The 21,805-nt window shown below is 59.4% G+C and overlaps 2 protein-coding genes across 2 annotated transcripts; both read left to right on the forward strand.

The window, feature by feature from the left end:
• Nucleotides 1–307: 307 nt before the first annotated feature.
• On the forward strand, nucleotides 308–12,826 carry LMJF_36_0950 (putative dynein heavy chain; the record flags this gene model as incomplete). Its single annotated transcript, XM_001686615.1, has 1 exon — nucleotides 308–12,826. One exon carries the CDS (start codon nucleotides 308–310, stop codon nucleotides 12,824–12,826), a length of 12,519 nt encoding a protein of 4,172 aa, XP_001686667.1.
• Nucleotides 12,827–16,301: 3,475 nt separating this feature from the next.
• On the forward strand, nucleotides 16,302–18,857 carry LMJF_36_0960 (hypothetical protein; the record flags this gene model as incomplete). Its single annotated transcript, XM_001686616.1, has 1 exon — nucleotides 16,302–18,857. One exon carries the CDS (start codon nucleotides 16,302–16,304, stop codon nucleotides 18,855–18,857), a length of 2,556 nt encoding a protein of 851 aa, XP_001686668.1.
• Nucleotides 18,858–21,805: the final 2,948 nt, after the last annotated feature.

Raw genomic sequence — 21,805 nt, forward strand, 5'->3', positions numbered from 1 at the left:
CCCAACCATGTCCATATCCTGCGACGAGCTGCTCGCCCTTCGACGCGCGCAAGTGGCACAAAAGCAACAGCAGCAGCAGACCCCTGGGGCGGCTGCTTTGTCAGCTACTTCTGCGACTTCAGGGGCTGGGGAAGTCGAAACAGCGGCACCTGCAGCTTTGCATCCCCATCGGCCCCCGCACGCGTCTGGAAATGTCACAGCGTCCGCGACGCAGGCAGCTGCGTTCAGTCCGTTTTTGCGAAGGTCGGATAAAAAGGCCGCCGAGTACGCATCAGTCACCGTCGCGGTCGAGCTGGAGCCAAAGGTCATGGCGGCCAACCTGTCTGTGCGAGGCGAGGTACCGCGGGCAGAGCTTCTCCAGCGCAAGCGTCAGCGCATCGACACTGGCCCGGCGCTTTCAGAGCTGCTGATCGCGCGTGGCATGCACGCTGGCGCGGCAAACGATCTGGAGGGCATCGCAGAGGGCGGTGGCGCCGGAATCGCTCCCTGCGCGGAAGCCGGGGACTACGCTACGTGGCTACCCGTGGAGGCCTTCGATGACGCTTTTCGCTTCGAGGAGCTGTCCCCGGGGGACTGGGCGGCGCGCGTAGCCGCTGCTCCGTCGGGCTTGCCTTGTCTCTTCTGGAAACTGGACCATCGGCAGCACCAGAGGGGAGGCATCTGGGCCTCGGGGCGTGTCGTGGAGGTCGACGCGGACAAGCAGCTGTACCACGTTTTGCCAGACGACGGCAGAGACCTTCGCAGCTCCCAGAAACAGAAGGCCGACTTAAACGGCAGCGCAGAAGACACCAGGCCACTCGTGCTGCCACGCGTTTTCGTGTGCTTTGCCGCCGAAGATCCAGTGAACTTCGCCGACCGCTTTGCTGCCGCCCACAAGCGCCGCACTATCGCCGAGGCCGCGCTGCGCACTGAGTTGTACGTTGACTCCATCCCCCTCGACGAGTACGCCGCACTTGACCCACTTGTTATCCGGCGCGTGCTCGATGCTGCTGTCAGTACACCCGCACTTGTAGAGAGTGAGTCGAATCTAAACGTGGCCGGCGTACTGGAGGAGGTGCGTGCCGGGTACAGCCGCGTCATGAACGCCGACCTCTTCCACTCCATAACGCAGGGCGGCGGCCTCTCGCAACTAATGGGCCCCTCTGCGACGTCGTCGACAATGCTGTCGGCGTCGCCATTGTTCGTGAGCGACACCGCGCGCCCGGTCCCGCTCTACGGCGTCCCTTCTCACCAGGCCGAGCGTTTCGCCGCCACAGTGGCGGCCTTCCGCCAGCAGTGCTTCTGGAACACCTCCCCGGTGCTTGCGGCCCTCACGCGGGCCGTGTGCCAAGCCGACGACGCCTTGCTCTCTGGGTGTGTGTTTGTGCTCTACTCCACGACGAAAATGAAGCGCCCGCTGAGCCTCATGGAGCTGGAGGAGATCGAGACAACGGCGATGCGGGATTCCTTCTTGCACGCCAGGGATCACTGGCTGACGCCGACTGCGGACATGGTGAAGCGCACACTCAGCACCTTCCCCTCCACGGACCCGGTCCACTTGCACCACTACGACGTGAACACCTACACGGGCTGCAGTACCGAGCGATACCTGCGACAGATCCAGCTGCATATGCAGGACACCCTCCAGCATTACTTGATTAGCTCGCTGGAGGCGCTCATCCGTTTTTTCGAGCACGCCGGGGACAACCATGTCACCGTTCATGGAATGGCGGAGGTCGAGGTGACGCGCGGGGCTCACCCCGCTCCGCGGACCCCGTTTGGGGCCGACGAGCGCATCACTGCAGGCTTTCTTGTGCCCCCGCCACACCCGCTGCCGCCTTTGCTCTCCGTCGTGCTCCTGTGCACGAAGCACGTCAGTGACGCCGGCGCGAAACCCGCACAGGGGGCGTCGGAAACTCCGGCCACCGAGGTGCAAGCTCCGAAACCGTCCGCGGGTGACGTACCAAAGGAGGACGAGAGCAGTGAAAAGGCAGAGAAGCCGTCTGCTGCGTGCCTGAGTTACAGCTGCTCCGTTGAGTCGATACGGGTATCGCTGCAGGGGCTCCTGAAGCGGTGCCTGACGCAGCACCGCACTCTTCGCACGGTCGAGCGCGTCCTCTTCGACTTTCTCTACGATCCCGCCACGGCGTTTCTCAATGTACCCTCTGAGTCTAGCATGCTGATGGAGTCGTGGATGCAGCGGATAGACGTGATTCTCGACCGCGTCGCCGTTGCCATGAAGTCGTACAGGGAGACCTACGCCCCATTCACGGCGGTGATCGAGCTCGACTTGAACGCTTACATGGCCACCTTCGACGAGCGCTTCCCAAGCATGCGCGGCGTGGAGGCGGAGGTTCAGCGCTTCCTCACACTGCAGCTGCAGGTGCTGGATGGCATTCCTGTCGCAGCGGACTTGGGCTTCGTGCGCGTGGATTGCAGCGAGCTGCGCCGTGAATTGTCGAAAAAGTGCGCCATGGGTGCAGCCAAGGTGCTGGATGTCATGGCCGCTCGCGCTCTTCGCAAGGAGATCGAGGTGAACGATCGCTATAGCGAGCTGTACGCGACGCTGCTGAAGCTGACAGAAACACCGGAGGAGGTGGTCGCAGCGAAGGACTTCATCAAGACGATTCCGGAACGTGTTGTCGACTTGGAGACGGCCATCGAAGAGTCGAAGGAGATCCACGAGCTGCTCAAGAGCTTCAAGCGCCCCCTCTCTGAGGAGGAGTTCAACAAGAAGTGGAAGGCGATCGGCTGGCCCAGTCAGCTCGACAACGCCGTCACCGAACGTGTTGAGGAGCTGGAAGAGACGAAGCGGCGCCTGCTGGCGTCCATGAACCGAGCACAGGATCTGTTCGAACAGGAGGTTGAACGAGTTCAGAAGATCGTCGAGCATTACGGTCAGCACCGCAACGCCCACCGCATGACTGAGATCGCCGAGGATGTAGTGCGAGTGCAGGAGAAGATCCGTCAACTGCGTAGCCAAGCCAGCACCTTCAACACTCACGAATCGCTCTTCAACATGGAACAGACAGACTACTCGGCGGTGCACCAGCTCGCCACGGACTTCGAGCCGTACGAGGCGCTCTGGATCACCTCGGCGAGCTGGTCCGCCGCACTCGAGAAATGGCACGAGCTGCCTTTCATGAGCATCGATGCGGACGAGGTGGAGAGGATCGTGACAGACACTCTTCGCATCATGAACACGTGCGTTCGCAACCCGCAATTGAGGCCGGAGCTGGTGCAGGTGGCGGAGCGCACCCGCGAGAATGTGCAGCAGTTTCGCCCCCTTGTGCCGACGATCAAGTACCTGCGCATGGAAGGCATGCAGGAGCGGCACTGGAGCCAGCTCTCAAAGGAGCTTGGCCAGGCTGTCGAGCCGGCCGTCACGCTGCAGAGTCTCGACGACGTGGTTCGCATGAACTTGACGCAGCAAAACGATGTGCTCATGCGCATTTCCGAAATCGCGTCGCGCGAGTACCACATCGAGACGTCGCTCGCGAAGATGAAGGCGGGGTGGGCCGATATGCGGATGAGCGTTACGGCGTACAAGGAGACCGGGTGCTCAGTGATATCAAAGGATGTGGTGGACCAGATGCAGGAGAAGCTGGACGATCAGATGCTGCTGACGCAGAGCCTTTCCTTCTCTCCCTTCAAGCAGCTATTCGAGGATGAGATCGCCAACTGGGAGGCCTCTCTGAAACTCGTGCAGGACGTGCTGGATGAGTGGCTGCGGTGCCAAAAGTCATGGCTCTACCTCGAACCCATCTTCCAGTCGGAGGACATTTCGCGCCAGCTGCCGGGCGAGCACAAGCGCTTCCAGGTGGTGAACAAGAATTGGAAGTTTCTGACAAACAAGGCGCAGGAGGTGGATCTGACGCTCGAGTTCTGCACGACGACGGAGCGGTGTCTCGAGCTGCTCAAAGAGAACAACGACACGCTGGAGGTGGTGGAGCGGGGCTTGAACCAGTACCTCGAGAATAAACGCGCCTCCTTCGCCCGCTTCTACTTCTTGTCTGACGACGAGCTGCTGGCGATCTTGTCGGAGGCCCGCGACCCGCAAAAGATTCAGCCGCAGTTCCGCAAGCTTTTTGAGAACATTGCCCGCCTCGACATGCGCAACGCCGACAACGAGATGTTTGGCATGTACTCACAGATGGAGGAGTACATCCCATTTGCGCAGTCCGTGCTGCCGCGCAAGTACGTCGAGAACTGGCTGACGGAGGTTGAGCACATGATGAAGATTTCGATCCGGTTGCAGCTGGAGGCGGGTGTGAAGAACGCGGCCGCCATGAAGAGGCAGGCTTTCGTGCTGCAGTCGCCAGGGCAGGTGGCGATCGCCGTGAGCCAGATTATGTGGACGCACGAGTGTGAGATGTCGCTGAAAGAGCAGGGCTCGCTCTCTCCCTACATGGAGACGGCGCAGCGGAACTTGATGGTGCTGGTGGAGACGGTGCGGCTGCCGCTGACAAACCTGCAGCGAATGAACCTGAGCGGCCTCATCACGATTGAGGTGCACGCCAGGGACATTGTCGAGCAACTCGCCAAGGCCGGTGTAGACAGCGTCTACGCCTTCGAGTGGGTTTCGCAGCTGCGCAGCTACTGGGAGAACAACGACTGTGTCCTACGCCAGGTCGAGGCGCAGTTTCGCTACGGCGGCGAATACCTGGGAAACACGACGCGTCTCGTCATCACTCCACTAACCGATCGCATCTACCTGACCTTGACGGGAGCGATGCACATGTTCCTCGGGGGCGCCCCTGCCGGGCCTGCGGGTACCGGCAAGACGGAGACGGTGAAAGACCTTGCGAAGGCTGTAGCAAAGCAGTGTGTGGTGTTCAACTGCCAGGAGGGTATGACGTATGCATCCATGGCCAAGTTCTTCAAGGGGCTGGCCCAGGCTGGGGCGTGGGCGTGCTTCGACGAGTTCAACCGCATCGACGTCGAGGTGCTCTCCGTCGTGGCGCAGCAGGTTTCCTCGCTGCAGGAGGCGGCGCGCACCCGGCAGTTCCGCATTCCTTTCGAGGGTACGGAGATCGTGGTGGACCCATCCTACTCCGTCTTCATCACCATGAACCCTGGCTACGCCGGCCGCACAGAGCTGCCGGATAACTTGAAGGTGCTGTTCCGCCCGGTGGCGTGCATGGTGCCCGACTACGCCATGATTGCGGAGATTCGCCTGTTCTCTTTCGGCTACTCGGACTCGCGCAAGCTGGCGCAGAAGATGGTGGCAACCTTTCGGCTGAGCTCCGAGCAGCTCTCGTCTCAGGATCACTACGACTTTGGCATGCGCGCCGTCAACACGGTCATCTCGGCGGCGGGCCTGATGAAGCGTGAGCACCCCGATGAAGCCGAGGACGTGTTACTGCTGCGAGCGCTGCGCGACTCGAACGCGCCCAAATTCCTGGAGGAGGACCTGCTCTTGTTCGACGGCATCACCTCCGATCTTTTTCCAGGCGTGCAGCTCACTCCAACTGGCTACGGCGACTTCCTCGCCGCACTCGAGACGAAGGCCTCCTCGATGCGCCTGCAGCCGACGGAGATGTTCGTGAAAAAGTGCGTGCAGTTGTACGAGATGAGCGTGCTGCGCCATGGCCAGATGGCGGTGGGCCCGACGATGGGTGGCAAGACGAGCGCGACACGCGTCCTGCAGGCGGCGATGACGCACCTGCGAAAGGAGCTGAAGAACACCAGGTTTGCGGAGGTCAAGACATACTGCTTGAACCCGAAGTCGATCATGATGGCCCAACTCTACGGCGGCTTTGACGAGGCGACCGGGGAGTGGCGGGACGGGATCATCGGCGAGGTTTTTCGCATTGCCGCTCGCGACACAACCGACGCGCGGCAGTGGATCATCTTCGACGGCCCGGTGGACGCGCTCTGGATTGAGTCAATGAACACGGTGCTGGATGACAACAAGAAACTGTGTCTCATCTCCGGCGAGATCATCGCGATGACGCCGTACATGAACTGCTGGTTCGAAGTAGAGGACTTGGCGGTCGCCTCGCCGGCTACGGTCTCGCGTGCCGGTATGATTTACCTTGAGCCGAACACGTGCATTGGCGTGCGCAACTTTATTCTTAGCTGGCAGCAGTACAGACTCCCCGTCACAATGGACCCGTACAAGGAGTATCTGCAGGAGTTGTGCGAGCAGCTCTTCCCATCACTCATTCACTTTGTGCAGACGGAGGTGACCGAGTACAGTCCGTCCAGCTGGCCCAACTTGCTGGTGTCCTGCTTCAACCTATTGGACTGCTTTATGTCGCCCTACACGCCGACGCGCACCTACGAGGTGCCGCAGGACAAGCTAGACTTGCTGCGCGAGATTCACCTGCATCTCCTGATCTTCTCCATCGTCTGGTCCTTCGGCGCCACTGGCGACCGGCTAAGCCGACAGCGGTTCGACAAGTTCCTGCGCGACGAGCTGCGGCTGCGCAACGTCAACATCGAGCTGCCCGTGATTGGATGCCTGCAGGATTACCAGTTCATCCCGGAGGAGCGCCGTTGGATCGCGTGGGCGGAGCGGCTGCCGCCGTTCACGACACAGGTGACGCAGAGCAACTTCTCCGATATTATCGTGTTGACGGCTGACGTGGCACAGTACAAGTACGTGAACCGAATCCTTCTGGAGCACTCGTACCACACGCTGTGCTGCGGCCCCACCGGCACGGGCAAGACAGTGCTGATGCGGCAGCTGTTGATGCACGACATGCCGAAGGAGTGCACGCCCATCTTCTTCACCTTCTCGGCCCGCACAAGCGCGAATGAGACACAGAACCTCATCTTCTCCAAGTTCGAGGTGCGCAAGCGCGCGTCGCCCCAGGTGTGGGGTGCCCCGCTGAACCGCAAGTTTATCATCCTCGTTGACGACATGAACATGCCGCTCAAGGAGCAGTACGGCGCACAGCCGCCGATTGAGCTGCTTCGGCAGTTTATGGACTACAAGGGGTGGTACGACCGCCGGACTCGCGAGTTCTTCTCGATTGTCGACGTGGTGCTGGCCGGCACGATGGGGCCACCCGGCGGCGGCCGCCATTTCATTACGCAGCGCTTCCTGCGGCACTTTCACCAGATCGCTTTTCCTGAAATCGAGGACGACAGCATGAGCTGCATCTTTCTCTCCCTGCTGGAGAGCTACTTCTCTCTCTTTGCCGAGGACGTGCGTGGAAAGCTCTCCGCTATCGTGATGGCGTCCATCGAGGTCTTCAACGCCGCCGTCAAAGAACTCAAGCCTACCCCTGCCCGTCCGCACTACCTGTTCAACCTCCGCGATCTGGCGAAGGTGATGGACGGACTTACGAACGCGACCCCCACGACGGTGAAGACAGTGCCGGCGCTGGTGCGACTTTGGCTACATGAGGAGATGCGAACCTTTCAAGACCGCCTGACAAACGACGCGGACAGGGCTTGGTTCCAGGAGCTGCTGGGGAAGCAGCTGCACAAACACCTGAAGCTGTCGGTGAACAATGTCACGCAACGCCATCGCGGCGACGGCGGCGCAGCCGCCGACAGCACGAACCCGCAGACACTCGCCGCAGACATGAACGCGCTCATGTTTGTGGACTTCATGGGTGGCAATTCAGAGCAGCGCATCTACCAAGAGGCGCCCGACTTTGAAGCCGTGGTCAAGACGCTCGAGCAGCAGCTGCGCGACTACAATCAGCAGTGCGTCGGCGGCCGTCAGCTGGACCTGGTCATGTTCGCCGACGCTGCGCAGCACGTGTGTCGCATAGCGCGTGTACTGCGCAAGCCAAACGGGCACGCGTTGCTTCTCGGCGTTGGCGGCTCTGGCCGTCAGTCGCTGTCCCGCCTTGCCGCTCACCTGAACGAGTACGAGCTGTTCCAAGTCGAGATCGCGAAGGGGTACACCATGAACGCCTGGCGCGAGGACCTGAAAGCGGTGCTGCAGCGCGTCGCACTCCAAAAGAAGCAGGTGCTTTTTCTCTTCGCCGACACCCAAATTGTGCACGAGGCCATGCTCGAGGACGTGAACAACCTTCTCAACTCCGGTGAGGTGCCGAACCTCTTTGTTGGCCAGGAGCTGGACGACCTACTGAGCTCGATGCGGCACGTCTGCGTGGCGGAGGGGCTGCCGGTGGACAAGGTCACCATCTTCGCCCGCTTTGTGCGCAGCTGCCGCAGTCAGCTCCACATCTCTCTCTGCATGTCTCCATTGGGCGAGGTCTTCCGAAGCCGTCTGCGCATGTTTCCGGCACTCGTGAACTGCTGCACTGTGGACTGGTTCTCGGCGTGGCCGCAGCAGGCGCTGAGGAGCGTGGCACGCAACTACTTCGCCATGGTGCCGCTGCTCGCGCAGCAGGCAACGGCAGTCGAGGCGTGCACGGAGGTGTGCGTGCGTGTCCACGTGAGCGTCGACGCTGCCTCTGTCCGCTTCCTCGCCGAGACGCAGCGGCACAACTACGTAACGCCTACGTCGTTTCTGGAGCTGCTGCACACCTTCCGCGCACTCATGGAGACGCAGACGGAAAAGAACCAGACCACGAAGGACCGCTTCATCAACGGCTTGGCCAAGCTTCGCGAGACTGAGGACGCCGTGGCCGAGCTGCAGCAGACCCTGTCGCAGAGTCAGCCGGTGCTGCTGGAGAAGAACGAGTCTATCAAGGCCCTCGTCGCCGAGATGGAGTTGCAGACGACTGAAGCGGAGAAGACGAAGAAGGAGGCGCAGAAGGAGCGTGAGGCAGTGGCGACGATGCAGGCAGAGTGCGCTGCCATCGAGGGCGCGGCGCAGGAGCAACTGGCCGAGGCGCTGCCGGAGCTGGACCGTGCTCTGGAGAGCCTCAAGAACCTCAAGTCGTCGCAGATTACGGAGGTGGCGGGCTACAAAGCCCCCACCGCCGGCGTCGTCATGACGATGCAGGGCATCTGCATTCTGTTTCAAATCAAGCCGCAGATGCGCGCCGCGGGCCTGATGGAGAAGAAGGCGGACTTTTGGGCTACCGCCAAGGAGCAGCTTCTCAACAACCCGAACCTGCTGCTACAGCGGCTTATCCAGTACGACAAGGAGAACATACCCGAAAAGCTGATCCAGGCAGTGATGCCCCTCGTCACGTCCGATGACTTCACACCAAAGAAGATCGCTGGCGCCAGTCAGGCCTGTGCGGCCATGTGCCAGTGGACACATGCCATGGTGCGCTTTCACGAGGTGAATAAGAAGGTGGCACCGCTGCGACAGGAGCTGGCGGTGGCGCAGCAGGCGAACCAGAAGGCCCAGCAGAAGCTGAAGGAGGCCGAGACGCAGCTCTCCGATGTGGCGGAGCGGCTTGCCGATATGCAGCGCCGCAAGGAGGAGGCGGAGCGGGAGCTGGAGGAGCTGGGCCAAACGGTGAAGCGGACGGCGCTGCGGCTGGAACGTGCGGCGATGCTGATAGATGGTCTAGCGGGCGAGAAGCGGAGCTGGATGCAGTCGCTAGAGCGCATCGACGAGTCGGCCCAGTACCTGATGGGCGACATGCTGGTGGCAGCTGGCCAGATAGCGTATTGCGGGCCCTTCACCTCCGTTTACCGCGAGGAACTCCTCGAGTTGTGGGGCAAGGAACTCGACCAGCGCTCTATCTTGCATAGAGCTCAGTATTCCATCTACCACACGCTGCAGGACGCGGTGGAAACGCGGGAGTGGATCTTGAACGGGCTGCCGATGGATACCCTATCCATTGAGAACGCCCTCTTCGCGAAGAGCGCGCGCCGGTGGCCGCTTCTGATCGACCCCCAGACGCAGGGTAACCGCTGGATCCGGAGGACGTACAAAGACTCGCTGGAGGTGGTGCGGCCAAGCCAGAAGGACCTCATCAAGCGCATCGAGTACTGCATCCGCGCAGGGCGGCCAGTGCTGCTGGAGAACATCGGCGAGGATATTGACGCCAGCCTCAACCCTCTGCTGGAGCGGCGCACCTTCATGGAGGGCGGGACGGAGATGCTTCGCATCTCCGACACGCCGATCCCGTGGAACCCGAAGTTCAAGTTTTTCATGACGACGAAACTCCCGAATCCGCACTACATTCCAGAGGTGATGGTGCGTGTGACGCTGCTGAACTTCTTCATCACCCCTCGCGGACTGGAGGACCAGCTTCTCGGCGTCGTGGTTGGGCAGGAGCGCAGGGAGCTGGAAATGCGGCGCAGTGACCTGATTCAGAAGAACGCCGCGATGAAGGCCGACCTCGTCAACACGCAGGAGAGCATCCTGTGCAAGCTGAAGGAGGTGCAGGGCGACGTGCTCGACGACGTGGAGCTTATTGCCTACCTGAACGAGTCGAAGGAGAAGACGCTGGAGATCACGACGCGAGTAGATGAGGCGGAGGCGGCCGAGGTGGAGCTGACGGCGAGCCGTGAGGAGTACCGCCCCATCGCGCATCACTCCTCTTGCCTTTACTTCTGCTGCTCCACCCTCTCCAACGTCGACCCCATGTATCAGTACTCGCTACAATGGTTCGTGCAGCTCTTCATCGCGAGCATTGAGCAGGCGAGGCGCGCCGACGACGTAGCGCAGCGGCTGGAGAACCTGAAGGAGTACTTCACCTACAGCTTTTACCAGAACGTGAGCCGCTCCCTCTTTGAGAAGCACAAGCTCATGTTCTCCGTCTACCTCTGCGTGCGACTGATGGATCAGCGCGGACAGGTGGACGCCGCAGAGTTCCGGTTCTTGCTGCAGGGCCCCACGCTCGTCGCCGACGCGAAGGACAACCCTGACCCGAGCTGGATCACACCGGCGACGTGGAACGAGTGGTGCTACCTAGACCAGAACTTTGCCCCGTTCAAGGGCCTCAAGGCGCATCTGTGTGCCCACCTGCCGCACTACAAGGAACTCTTCATTTCGTCGGCTGCTCATCGACAGCCCATGTCCGCAGACTGGGCGGACAAGCTGACGCCAATGCAGCACTTGATGTTCCTGCGCTGCGTGCGGCCCGACAAGCTGATGGAGAGGTTGCAGGACTTTGTCTTGGCGGAGATGGGCGAAAAGTTCATCCGGCCGCCGCCGTTTGACCTGCTCACGTCCTTCAAGGACTCCGGCCCGGCAGTGCCTCTCATCTTTATCCTGTCACAAGGTGCCGACCCCTATGACGACTGGAAGCGCTTTGCTGACGCGCAGAACATGAGCAAGAAGCTGTACGACGTCTCGCTTGGCCAGGGGCAAGGCCCACGTGCCGAGCGCATGGTGCAGGAGGGGATGGAGAGCGGCTCGTGGGTTCTGCTGCAGAACTGCCACCTTGCCACGTCCTGGATGCCGACGCTGGAACGGCTGGTTGAGGCCATCACCCCAAACACGCATCCCAGCTTCCGACTGTGGCTGACGTCGATGCCAAACGCGCATTTTCCGGTGGCGGTGCTGCAGAACGGCGTGAAGATGACAAATGAGCCGCCGAAGGGGCTGCAGGCGAACGTGTCGCGCTCCATCGGCGCCTACTCCGGTGAGTTCCTGGAGAGCTGCCAGAAGTCGGTGGAGCTGAAGAAGCTCTTCTTCTCCATGTGCTTCTTCCACGCCTTGCTGCAGGAGCGTCGCAAGTTCGGCCCGCTCGGGTGGAATATCGCCTACGAGTTCACGAGCGGCGATCTCAGCTGCTGCGCGGCGCAGATAAAGATGTTCCTGGATAAGTACGCCGAGGTGCCCTACACAGTGATCCGGGAGCTGAGCGGCAACATCCACTACGGTGGACGCGTGACGGATGAGTGGGATCGTCGCACTCTCAACACACTGCTGGAGCGCTTCGTGACACCAGATGTCATGTCGGACGGCTACTTGTTCTGCCCGCGGCTGCAGGAGTACCAGTCGATCCCTGTCACGAACCGGCAGGGGTACCTGGACTACGTCGCCTCGTGGCCGCTTAACACCAACCCGGAAACGTTCGGGCTGCACGAGAATGCCGACATCACCTGCGCCCGCACCGAGACGTTTGAGACTTTGCAGGCGATTGTACTTCTACATGGCGACGAAGCCCGCCGCGGCGACGGCGTGCCATCATCCTCGGCAGCGGCGTCGACGCCGGATGACATGGTGAAGACGTTCGCGGAGGCGATCCACCGCAAGGTCGCCGCGCCGTTCGACGTTGACCAGTTCCGCCGCAAGTACCCGACCAAGTACGAAGACTCTATGAACACGGTGCTGGTGCAGGAGGCCATCCGTTTCAACCGACTGGTGACACTTCTGCACCAGACTCTGGAGCAGCTGCCAATGGCGATCAGCGGCGAGGTGGTCATGAGCAAGGAGCTGGAGGAAGTATACCTGGCCCTGTACAACAACCAGGTGCCTGCCCTGTGGTCCGACAAGGCATACCCGAGCCTCAAGTCACTAGGTGCCTGGGTGGATGACCTGGTGCGACGCCTCGCAATGGTGCAGAGCTGGTACGCGCACGGGCACCCGAAAGCGTACTGGATTTCCGGCTTCTTCTTCCCACAGGCCTTCTTGACGAGCGTTCTGCAGAACTACGCGCGCACGATGCACATCTCCATCGACACCATCAGCTACGAGTTCGAATGGATGTCGACAGACCCGGCATCGGTCGCGACGCCACCGGAGGTGGGGTGCTACATCCATGGTATGTTTATCGAGGGTGCGCGCTTTGACCCTGCGACATTGACGTTGGCGGAGTCGTTGCCCAAGGTGCTCTATGAGCAGGCACCGCTGCTGTGGTTGAAGCCAGTGATCAACCGGGTGCCACCGGCGAGCGGCATCTACGAGTGCCCGCTGTACAAGACGGTCCGTCGCGCCGGTACGCTGAGCACAACGGGGCACTCAACGAATTATGTGTTGGCCGTCGAAATTCGGACACCGCCTAGGGCAGACCCGAAGCACTGGATTCGACGCGGCGTGGCCCTTGTGTGTGCACTAAGCGTGTAGCGCGCAAATGCAGCGGAACGCCCGCGCTCCAGCGGTTTAGTGCGCTTTCGCCTTTGCGTGTTTCCTCGATGGAGGTGGTGGTGGTGGGGAGTCACATGTGTGCACGTGTACGTGTGTACTCGCTGGGGGTGCACGAAAGTCAACACAGCTTCTTTGCTCCCGTTTTGCTGAGGGCGTTGTGTGTCTCTGGCCGTCTCAGGCTCTCCTCTCCTTCCCTGGTGAGGTCGCCTCGCCTGTTGGCTGCTCTTCTCGTTTTCCTTTCCGCGTCTCGTTCTGCCGCGCGAGATGTAACACCGAGGTCAAGACAGCGATCAAGAGACGAGGGAAAACAACTAAAAACAGAGGTGGGTGGTGGTGAGAGAAGACCCGACAGTGTAAACACACACACACACACACACACGAGCCGATATGCGAACACACGCATGCAGTGTCTTTCTCTCTTCCAAAGCCTCTTTCCCTTATGGACACTGCTACCGCGGCAACCGTGGCCACGTTATCCTTTTCTGGTGCTGTTGCACCCTGCGTGTCTGTGGATGTGCACCCTTCGCGAGTGTGTTCGGCGCTGTGCTGGTCCCGTTTGATCTCGTGCACGAAGCACATGACCCACACCCGCACAATCGCAGACCTCGACATGTCCCCCTTCCCCCTCCCTCTTTTCTGCTCTGTATGGTTCACGATTACGCTTCTTTGTGTTCTTTTGCTTTGTTGTTGCTGTTGCGAGTGTTGGTCGCTCCGTGGTTTGCATCCGATCTCATCTGGCTCATGCCGCTGTGGGCAACTCGTCGCGCTTTCACTTTTTTTGTTTTTCGGTGTTGTTGGTGTCCAGGTGCACGCATGCGGGTGTCTCTTCCAAGAAGTTGGGCCACCGCTTGCTTTCGTGTCTTCTTTTTTTTTTGCTTTCTGAGCGTCCTCCCCTCTCGTCCTGTACTAGGCGTCCCCCCCTCTTCCTGCGCTCGTTGCCGATTCCGGTCGACATGAGCACGCATAGAGGCGCGTGCTTATGCACGCACAAACAGACAGACACACACCGTAAGACGTGTTTCCGTCTCCTACTTTATTAGAGTTGAATGATGTAAAGGTTTTCCTGAGAGCGCTCACACAAGACTACTTCTATGTGTATATATGTTTAGGTTTGAAGGGAGATAAGGGCCATCGATGTAAACTGGAATGCACGCATCAACGAAGAAAATGTGTGCTGCCCGCACATTTCAAGCTGTCGGTGACACCGACAGACGACCTTCTGCATAGTGTATCTCACACAGGCGTGAACACTGTCAAACAACAACAAAAAAAACGAATGAACCTCGCCATCCGTTGAGTCGTGTAGAGTCTGTGTGGACACCGAACATGAATACAGACGTGCGGCCGCGCCGACCAACACTCTTGCGCGCACGTGTCCCCATCCGCTTCAGCTCCCCCGCGAGCAGAGCGTTCTTTTTCTCCGTGGGAAGTTGTCGCGCTCTCGGCTGCACTGTCCTAATGTCGTAGCCAAGCCCGGAGACTCCGGGCAGGCGCGCCGCAAAATGACTTTCCCACAGAGGCAGCCGCTGCGCCTCTCTACTCGATGTCTGCCGCCTCTCTCTCTTTCTGCCCTTCACACTTCCACATTTGCGTTGGACTTCGGCTGCTTTTCCGTGGTCTCGGCTGCTGCGTTTCTCTTCTCTTGCGTCTATCGGGTGATGTGCACTTTCTGCTGCTCCCTTGTTCTACGTAGGTGCGTTTGTGCTTGCGTATGTGTGTAAAATAGAAGCGGCCATTTCAGGCGGTTCTGAACCTCGTCTTTTCCCGCGGTTGCCTTCATCTTCCACCCTTTTTTTTTATCCTCGGTTCTTGTGTCTGTTTCTGGCAGGAGGCGATCCGATCGTTGGCTGCTGACGCAGCGCAGGGCCCCACAGACTTCTCCAGGTGTAAGGGCCACACCGCCAGATTTTCTCTCGCCTCAAAAAACAGAGACGCTCTCCTTGACCCGATCCTTCGACCAAAGAAGAATCAAAGAAGAGGAGCAGACGGCGCGCAGGAAAGCAAAGCGGAGCCGCCGCCCCATCCCTCGCCCTCGCCCCTCCTCCTCTTCCTCCTTCTCTTTCCTCTCGTCAAACGGAGCGACAGTCGGGGGCTTTGAAAAGAGAACACAGGAACGAGGCAGCAGTGGTAAGCGTGCTGTTCGTATACCTCGTGCTTGTCGCCTCCGCTTGGGCTTCACCCCGCCCCCTCTTCCTTGTTTCGCGTCCACAGTTTCCCCTCTCGCACCAACCGCTTCTTTTGCGTTGTTCTCTAAGCCCACCTCCTCTTGGTGCGACGATACTTTTTCTTTTTGCTGTTCTTGGGTGCTTGTTAGAGAGAAGCGCACACTTTGTGCGCACGAGTTCCTTCTCCTGCTTCTGTTTGAGAAGCTGGGACGTCTTCTCTTCGTCCTCATAAAAGCCCCCTTACACAACCAGGCATCTATCTTTTCAGCCCCCCCCCCTTTTCTTCCTTTCCTCCCCTACTACCCAGTGCTGTCCTACGCTTCTACACACCCGCGAACTGCCACACTCGCGCACACGCACAGTGAGAAGGAGCACACTCTCTGACCGCTGGTTCCTCGGGCTCTTTGTTTCGTGTTCTTCGTCTGCCTCACTCCTCACGTGTGCGCCCCTGTGTAGACTTCCTCACCTGCTTTGACGACTAGCATAGTGCTTCTCCTCTCATCTGCTGTATGTTACCGAACACAGTTGCTTGAGGATTCGAGAGGTGTGCGTCCGTGCTGTAGGCTGTCTTCGCGCGTGCGGGCGACTCAAGCAGTAGAACTTTCACTGTTTTCTGTACTCATATATGCACATCTTTTCTTTTTGCGTGTGTGTATGGCTCTCACTCATCCCAGCATCAGGCTGCTGCTGTGACCGATTTTACCTGTTGTTTTTTTTTTTGCTTGCTTGCTTGTTTGTTTACTTTTCCTCATCTGGCACTCTTTTTTTTTTATTCGTGCTGTTGCTGCTGCTCCCTTCTCTGCGGCGGAGCCGCACAGCAGCTGCACCCTCTCTCTTGCTCACCCTTTTCACCCCATCCCTTTTCTGTTGGTGTGCTCTCTTTGTTGCCGGAGTGCTTTTCTCTCTCCGTCGGCTTCATCAACGTTGCCTTCAGTGCTGCACAACGTCGTCCATTCTTGAACACAACCGCTCCGCTACTTTTTTCTTGACTTGCCTGCAGATGCTGTGACTTGTTGGAGAGCTCTGACAGGGAACAAGAACGGTCGGTGAAGTGAGCGCGTGCCGTGTGTGTCTGTCGACCCCCCTCCCCCTCAACGTCATCTGATTCTCATAAATATATACACAAGTATCTTGCACCTCCATCCGTTGTTTTACCAAAGCTGTTGTGTTTATCCGTTTGGGGGTCGTGAGCGCCTTTTTTAGCTCCTCCCCGAGTACACGGCCACATTGTGTGTGTGTGTGTGTGTGTGTGTGTGTGTCGGCTGCTCCATCCGCACACACGTACGCCTATGTTTGTTCACTGCAATCAGCACCACGACACTTGCTCCCTCCTCCTCCTCCCTACCCCTCCGCCCACCGAACCTCTTCCCATGATCGGCTGCAGGAAACTGCAGTGCAGAGGCAGCTGGAAGCAGGCGTTCTGCAGCCTGCCTGTCAAGGCTACTGCCGGCATGACGTACCTTTGTGCTCTCGCAGCTGTCTTAGCCTGCTTCTCGACCGTTTCGGCGATGCTATACATCTGTATTCTCGGCCTGGATGATGTTTACTCGGTGCAGAACAGCCAAAACGTTTACTACTCGAATGAATCCCTCGCTGTGGCAAGCGGCGCGCTTGGGGACACAGCGAACACTGCCGAAAGTCCGACATTGTTGTTTCCGCAGTTACGCGCCAGCGTCGGCCTCCACACCGTTTGCCTCGGTTACAACTGCTTCCTGCGCTCTCGTCTCAGCGGCGTCTCAGCCCTTGTGGCGAATGCGGCTCAGGGAACCACACGGCGCCGTCTACCCAGAGAACTCGCCGCCGCGTACGAGGAGGCCACATACCAGTACATCTTTGGCTTCGACATAGGTGCGCACTGCGGGACGCCACGGACCAAGATACAGTCCCTTAGCACCTTCGGCGTGGCGGCATCGGCGTTGTCGCTTGTATTGTTGTTCGGACTGCTCGCCGTCAGCATGGGTCTCTGCTTCGTGGCCGGCACAACGGACTTCCTGGCCAGCGATACGACAGCCGACGGAGACTTCCATCTCACCAACGTCGACGCGCTGGACGTGCCTGCATCGTATGGGATGCGCCAAATCCATCGGCATTTGCGAATGAAAACGCCGCTGCTCCTGAGCGCGGGGATACTTAGTTTCTTCGTCTTGTGCACGAGCGCTTGTACGATGGGTGTCACCGTCGCATTGAACCGGAGCAAGTCAAAATGTGGGCAGTCTGTGTGCGGGGCGTTTAAGCAGGGCATGGAGCACTTCTACGAGCTGGCGGACTCCCTCCACGTGAACGTCTCCACACCTCGCACCTACTCGTGCCAACCAGGCACCTCCTACATCCTGGTTTTCGTTACTTTCTGTAGTTCTGCTGTATGCCTCACAATGAGCTCTGCGATATTCTTCTGCTACCGTCACTCTCGACACCACGAACAGATGCTGGAGATGCGCGATCAGCTGCGGCGGATAACGGAGGTGCAGGGTCTCGCAGGTGGCAGGAGTGTTGCCCGTGCGGAGTCGCGGCGCGGGACAGCGTTGGCGAGTAAATCTTCGTTGATCGTTTCTGTGAGTAGCCGTTCCCAGGCATATTCCGACATGCACCACAGTGACTTCTGCGCCGACGGCGAACTAGCGCGGCGTCGTTACTTTGGGAATCCGGTCGAGGGTGCGCAACGGCGCTCTCGCAGCGTTGGCGCCGGCATCGAACAATATCGGCTCCTCAAGCAGTTCATGGCGGAGGAGGAGCACTGCCGGAGGTATATCAAAGTGATGGAGAGTGGCCACTTTCAAGTATTCCTGGTACTGCGCGAGACTGTGTGGCTCACCGAAAAGCTTTGCAGACTCCACAAGTTTACACTCAACTGTTTTGTGGGTCCGGCTTTGGAGATATGCGTGCGGGAAACGCAGTGCAGGCAGCAGCTCATTCGGGAGCACGACGCCGGTGTTACCGAGGTCCTCGCCAGCTTACGGGAGGATGCGAGAGTAGCCTCGTCACAACCCCGTCAACCGCGAGTAGGGGGCGCGGTTCTACAAGAACAGGAGAGGGCAGTGTGGGACGAGCGTGTGCGACGGTGGCAGCAGGTGAGGGCGGACATGAGTCGTAGCTTTCAGCGCACCGCCTCGCACGCAGCTGCGGAGGCGCCACTGCGGCGAAGGCCGTCTTCCCCGGCGCATTTGCGGACAGCCTCGTGCGCGGGTCCGAATATGGTTGAGTGGTTCCAGAAGCTCGAGCAGCTAGATGCCACCTCCGTCGACGAGCTTTTCTTGGCAGGCTCACTTGCGGAGCTTCCGCCCAGAAGGAATGGGCGGCATCAGGAGGCATGCACCAGCACCAGTTTCTCCAGCCCCACCCGTACTAGGGCAGGCTTGCTCTTCTCCGGCGGCGATAGCTTCGCTGCCTGTGATGTAGCGCGGCCGAACGTGTGCACCGACGGCGCATCAGCTACTGGAACCGCTGAACCGCACGATCCCCCGTACGAACAGCAGGGGCGGCTGAACGAGGGCCTCTCTGAGCGACCAGATAAGCTTTCTCGACAGTCAGACGTGAGCGACGCAAGGCTGGAGTGCAGCGGGAGCGCGTGTGCCAAGGTCGCAGAAAAAGGGAAGCAAAACAAGTCGTTCGAACTGCTGACGAGCCCTTCTGCAACATTCACGTACTCTCTCCGCGGCAGCGTCTCCCTGGCCCCTTCACCGACACACGCGGCCAGCGAGTCGCAGTCGCTGCGGCCGGCGGTGAGTATGTCGAACTCCAGCAGCAAAGTCGACCTCATCAATGTCGCTGGCGGTGGCATAAGGCTGCAAACCGTCTCGCACCGCACCGACAACGCTTCGGCTGCTGCGGAGTGGCATAAGGTGTAGCCAGGTGCTTCTGAGAAAGAGCCTGAGAAGGGCACACTCCTCGATTGCAAGAAGTTACACAGCTGGACAGGGCCCACCTTTTCATCGGCTTCAACAAAGCAAGCAGACACAACTGTTTCGTGTGCGACTCCAGCGGCGGCAGCTCCATTGACTGGTCCATGGCGTAAGCGCAGGGACGTGCAGAACCTGCTGTAGGCGGCGGTGCCACACAAGCAAATGTTACCTGGTGTCTCTCGCATGTCTTTGCCTGCCCCTTCTCCCCTCATCCTTTATATTTCGTTCTGCTTCTTACTCTCCCTGGACAGCTGGCGCCATCGCCTGCCGCTTCCGCAGGCGTTTCCGACTGGCTTCGTGTGCCTCCGTTGAATTGCCTCGTTTTGCTGCTCTGTACCCGCTTCATGGGCCGCTTCGAACCACACAGACGAGAACGACGACAACAAACAGTTTTTCCCTCATCTGTATGGTTATGGCTCGTCGTCCTAACGAATTACGGGTGCTTTCTCTGCCGCTTTCTGTCTGTCTCTTTCTTTCGTTTCCCTCTCCCGCCCCACCGGTTTCCTGCGCCTGCACCTTTTGGCCGCTTGTGTATCTGCCCGCCTCTACGCATACACACACACACACGCATACACAGACATTCTATGCTCGGTTGTTTCTTGCTTGCTTCTTTATCTGCCACGTTTTTGTTGTTCCTTCTCCCCCCCCCTCCTCACTCACTCACTCACTCGCTCACTTTCTTTCTTGCTTCTCTGTGTGCCTGCCCTCCCCTTTTTTCTGCTTTCGCTTTGTTTTTCGGTTTCTGCTGTTGATGTTGTTGTCTTTTTGTTACGACCTTGTGCAGCGTACAGTGTCGGCGACGTGTCGTGTGTGTGTGTGTGTGTGTGTGTGTGTGCTGTGCTTCATTCTGCTCGTTTGCGGATGCCTGTAATCTCCACCTGTTGTCCCTCCTCAACTCACCTCACCTCACCCCCTCCCTCCTCCTCTATCATCTCTTTGTTTTCGCCTCGGCGGTTCGTCCCCTTCTCCCTTCAGGCGCATGCAAGAGGATTTTCGTCGTCTCTGTCATCTGCGGACGTCTGACTAATCGACTGGTGCTCCCACCCCTTGTTTCCTTGCTTTTCGCTCGCGCGCTTTCAAGCCATTGCCACATCCAACGTTCCCCGCTCTCCGACCTCGATCGTTGTGATGCAGCCGCCCTCGCCTGTGCTTGGTACGAGGACGACTGCCCTGGCGTTGTGCCCGGCGTGCTGCCCGACAGTTGCCGAGCGCCCGACGCTGGAAGCACACCTCGTCTCACGCCATGGTCGTGCCCACAGAGGCCTGGTTACGCACGTCTCACCGGAGCCGCAGGGGCGTCCCTCGTCAGGTGTCTAAGGATGCTTCTCTGTGCCCCCTTCAGCACAACAGGTTGTGAGCTCTCTGTGGGCACGCGCATGCCTATCCGCGAGCCCCCTTCTGCTTGACACGCACCCACTCCTAATGAGAGGCGCACGGGTGCAACAAAGGGTGGAATGCCCACTGCCACCACAGACGCACACCGGCGCCCCCCACCTGTTGCAGCACCAACCGGCAACCTCTTCAGACACCATTCGTGGCATCCCTGGAACTGGAAGGTGCAGCAAGCGGGTCACGCAGGCAACAACAGCCTCGTCCTGAAGCAGGCCCAAGGACGCAGACATGTAAGCGCTGTGCACAAGGGCTGTCATGCACCGCCGGGGGCATCAGCCATTACATCCAAGGAAAACATCCAGGGGACGAAGAAGCAAGAGCGATGAGGCGAAAAGGTGCAGAGAGATGCATTCGGGACAGCGCCGATGTGCATGTGGGCGAGACACGCGGCATCTCTCCTCGATCCGACCGGGGTGGGGGCTTTCATGGGGCAGAGATGCCGGAAGCGGGATGAGAGCACCGCTGACGTGCACCACCGAGTCCTCCAGAGCCGCTCATGTGAGGCGTCGCCGCACCACGTGATGACATGCTGCGGACGGAGGCGACTGAGAGGGAGAAGCATGGCACACAGGCAGGATGTGCGGGGCCTCGGAGAGCCCTGGCCGGAGGCTGGCGGCCTTCCTCTGTGCGCGCATCCGGCATGCACCTGGTACACCCACAGCCTCCGCCCTCGAGCATATCACCCTGGACGCGGCCCGCTTTAGAGCACGACATGCAGTCCACGCCGCGTCTCCGTCTACTGCCGGTTAGACGCTTGGCTCCATTTCAACGGTCGGACGACTCGTCCGCGGCGAGGAGGATGTAGCTGTGGCGCAACAGGGGTAGGTGCGCTGTGATTGCGTACGCGTCGAGAAGTTGAAAACAGCTTTGCTGCATGTCTGCTGGGTTCTCTTCCGTGCGCGACGAATCGCGTTCATGGGCGTTCGAAGAGAGAGAGAATGTCGTGGAACGCTCCGCAAGGGGTGATGAGGGTGGGCACATGGAGAGCTACCGTCTCGCCTCCCCGATATACGTTCTCTTACCCTTTTCCGTCTCGTCGGCTTTTCCCTGCGACGCCGTGCTGGTCAGCAGGTGTCGGAAACGACGGCAGGAAACGGTTCTGGTGTGCCTGCGCGTGAATTTGTCTGTGCGCAGACTGACAAGGAAGAAGGCCAAACGATCAAGCGGTTGTTGCACGGACATGAAGGGGGTACAAGAAGAGAGCAAAGAGCGCTGGATGAGGACGCTGGTGGTGAGCGCGAACCTCGTAATCAACACGGAGAGCGACGAGGCTCGAAAGTATGGCCCCTTCTCGGGGTTAGGTGCGTGTCATCGTTCTCTAATCGAAACAGCCAGGACGGTCCAGCCGTCACATAAAAAAGGTCACACAGGCGTTCATGTACCACATGGACTTGCTCCTGAAGGCGCTGCGCCTCCACACATAATATGTACATAATTCAATTTTTTTTCGTAGCTTATCAGAGCGTTGTAAATAACGACTGCTGGTTGCTTGCCCTGGGTGG

This window comes from Leishmania major, chromosome 36 (assembly GCF_000002725.2).
Source record: "Leishmania major strain Friedlin complete genome, chromosome 36".
Lineage (NCBI taxonomy): Eukaryota > Euglenozoa > Kinetoplastea > Trypanosomatida > Trypanosomatidae > Leishmania > Leishmania major.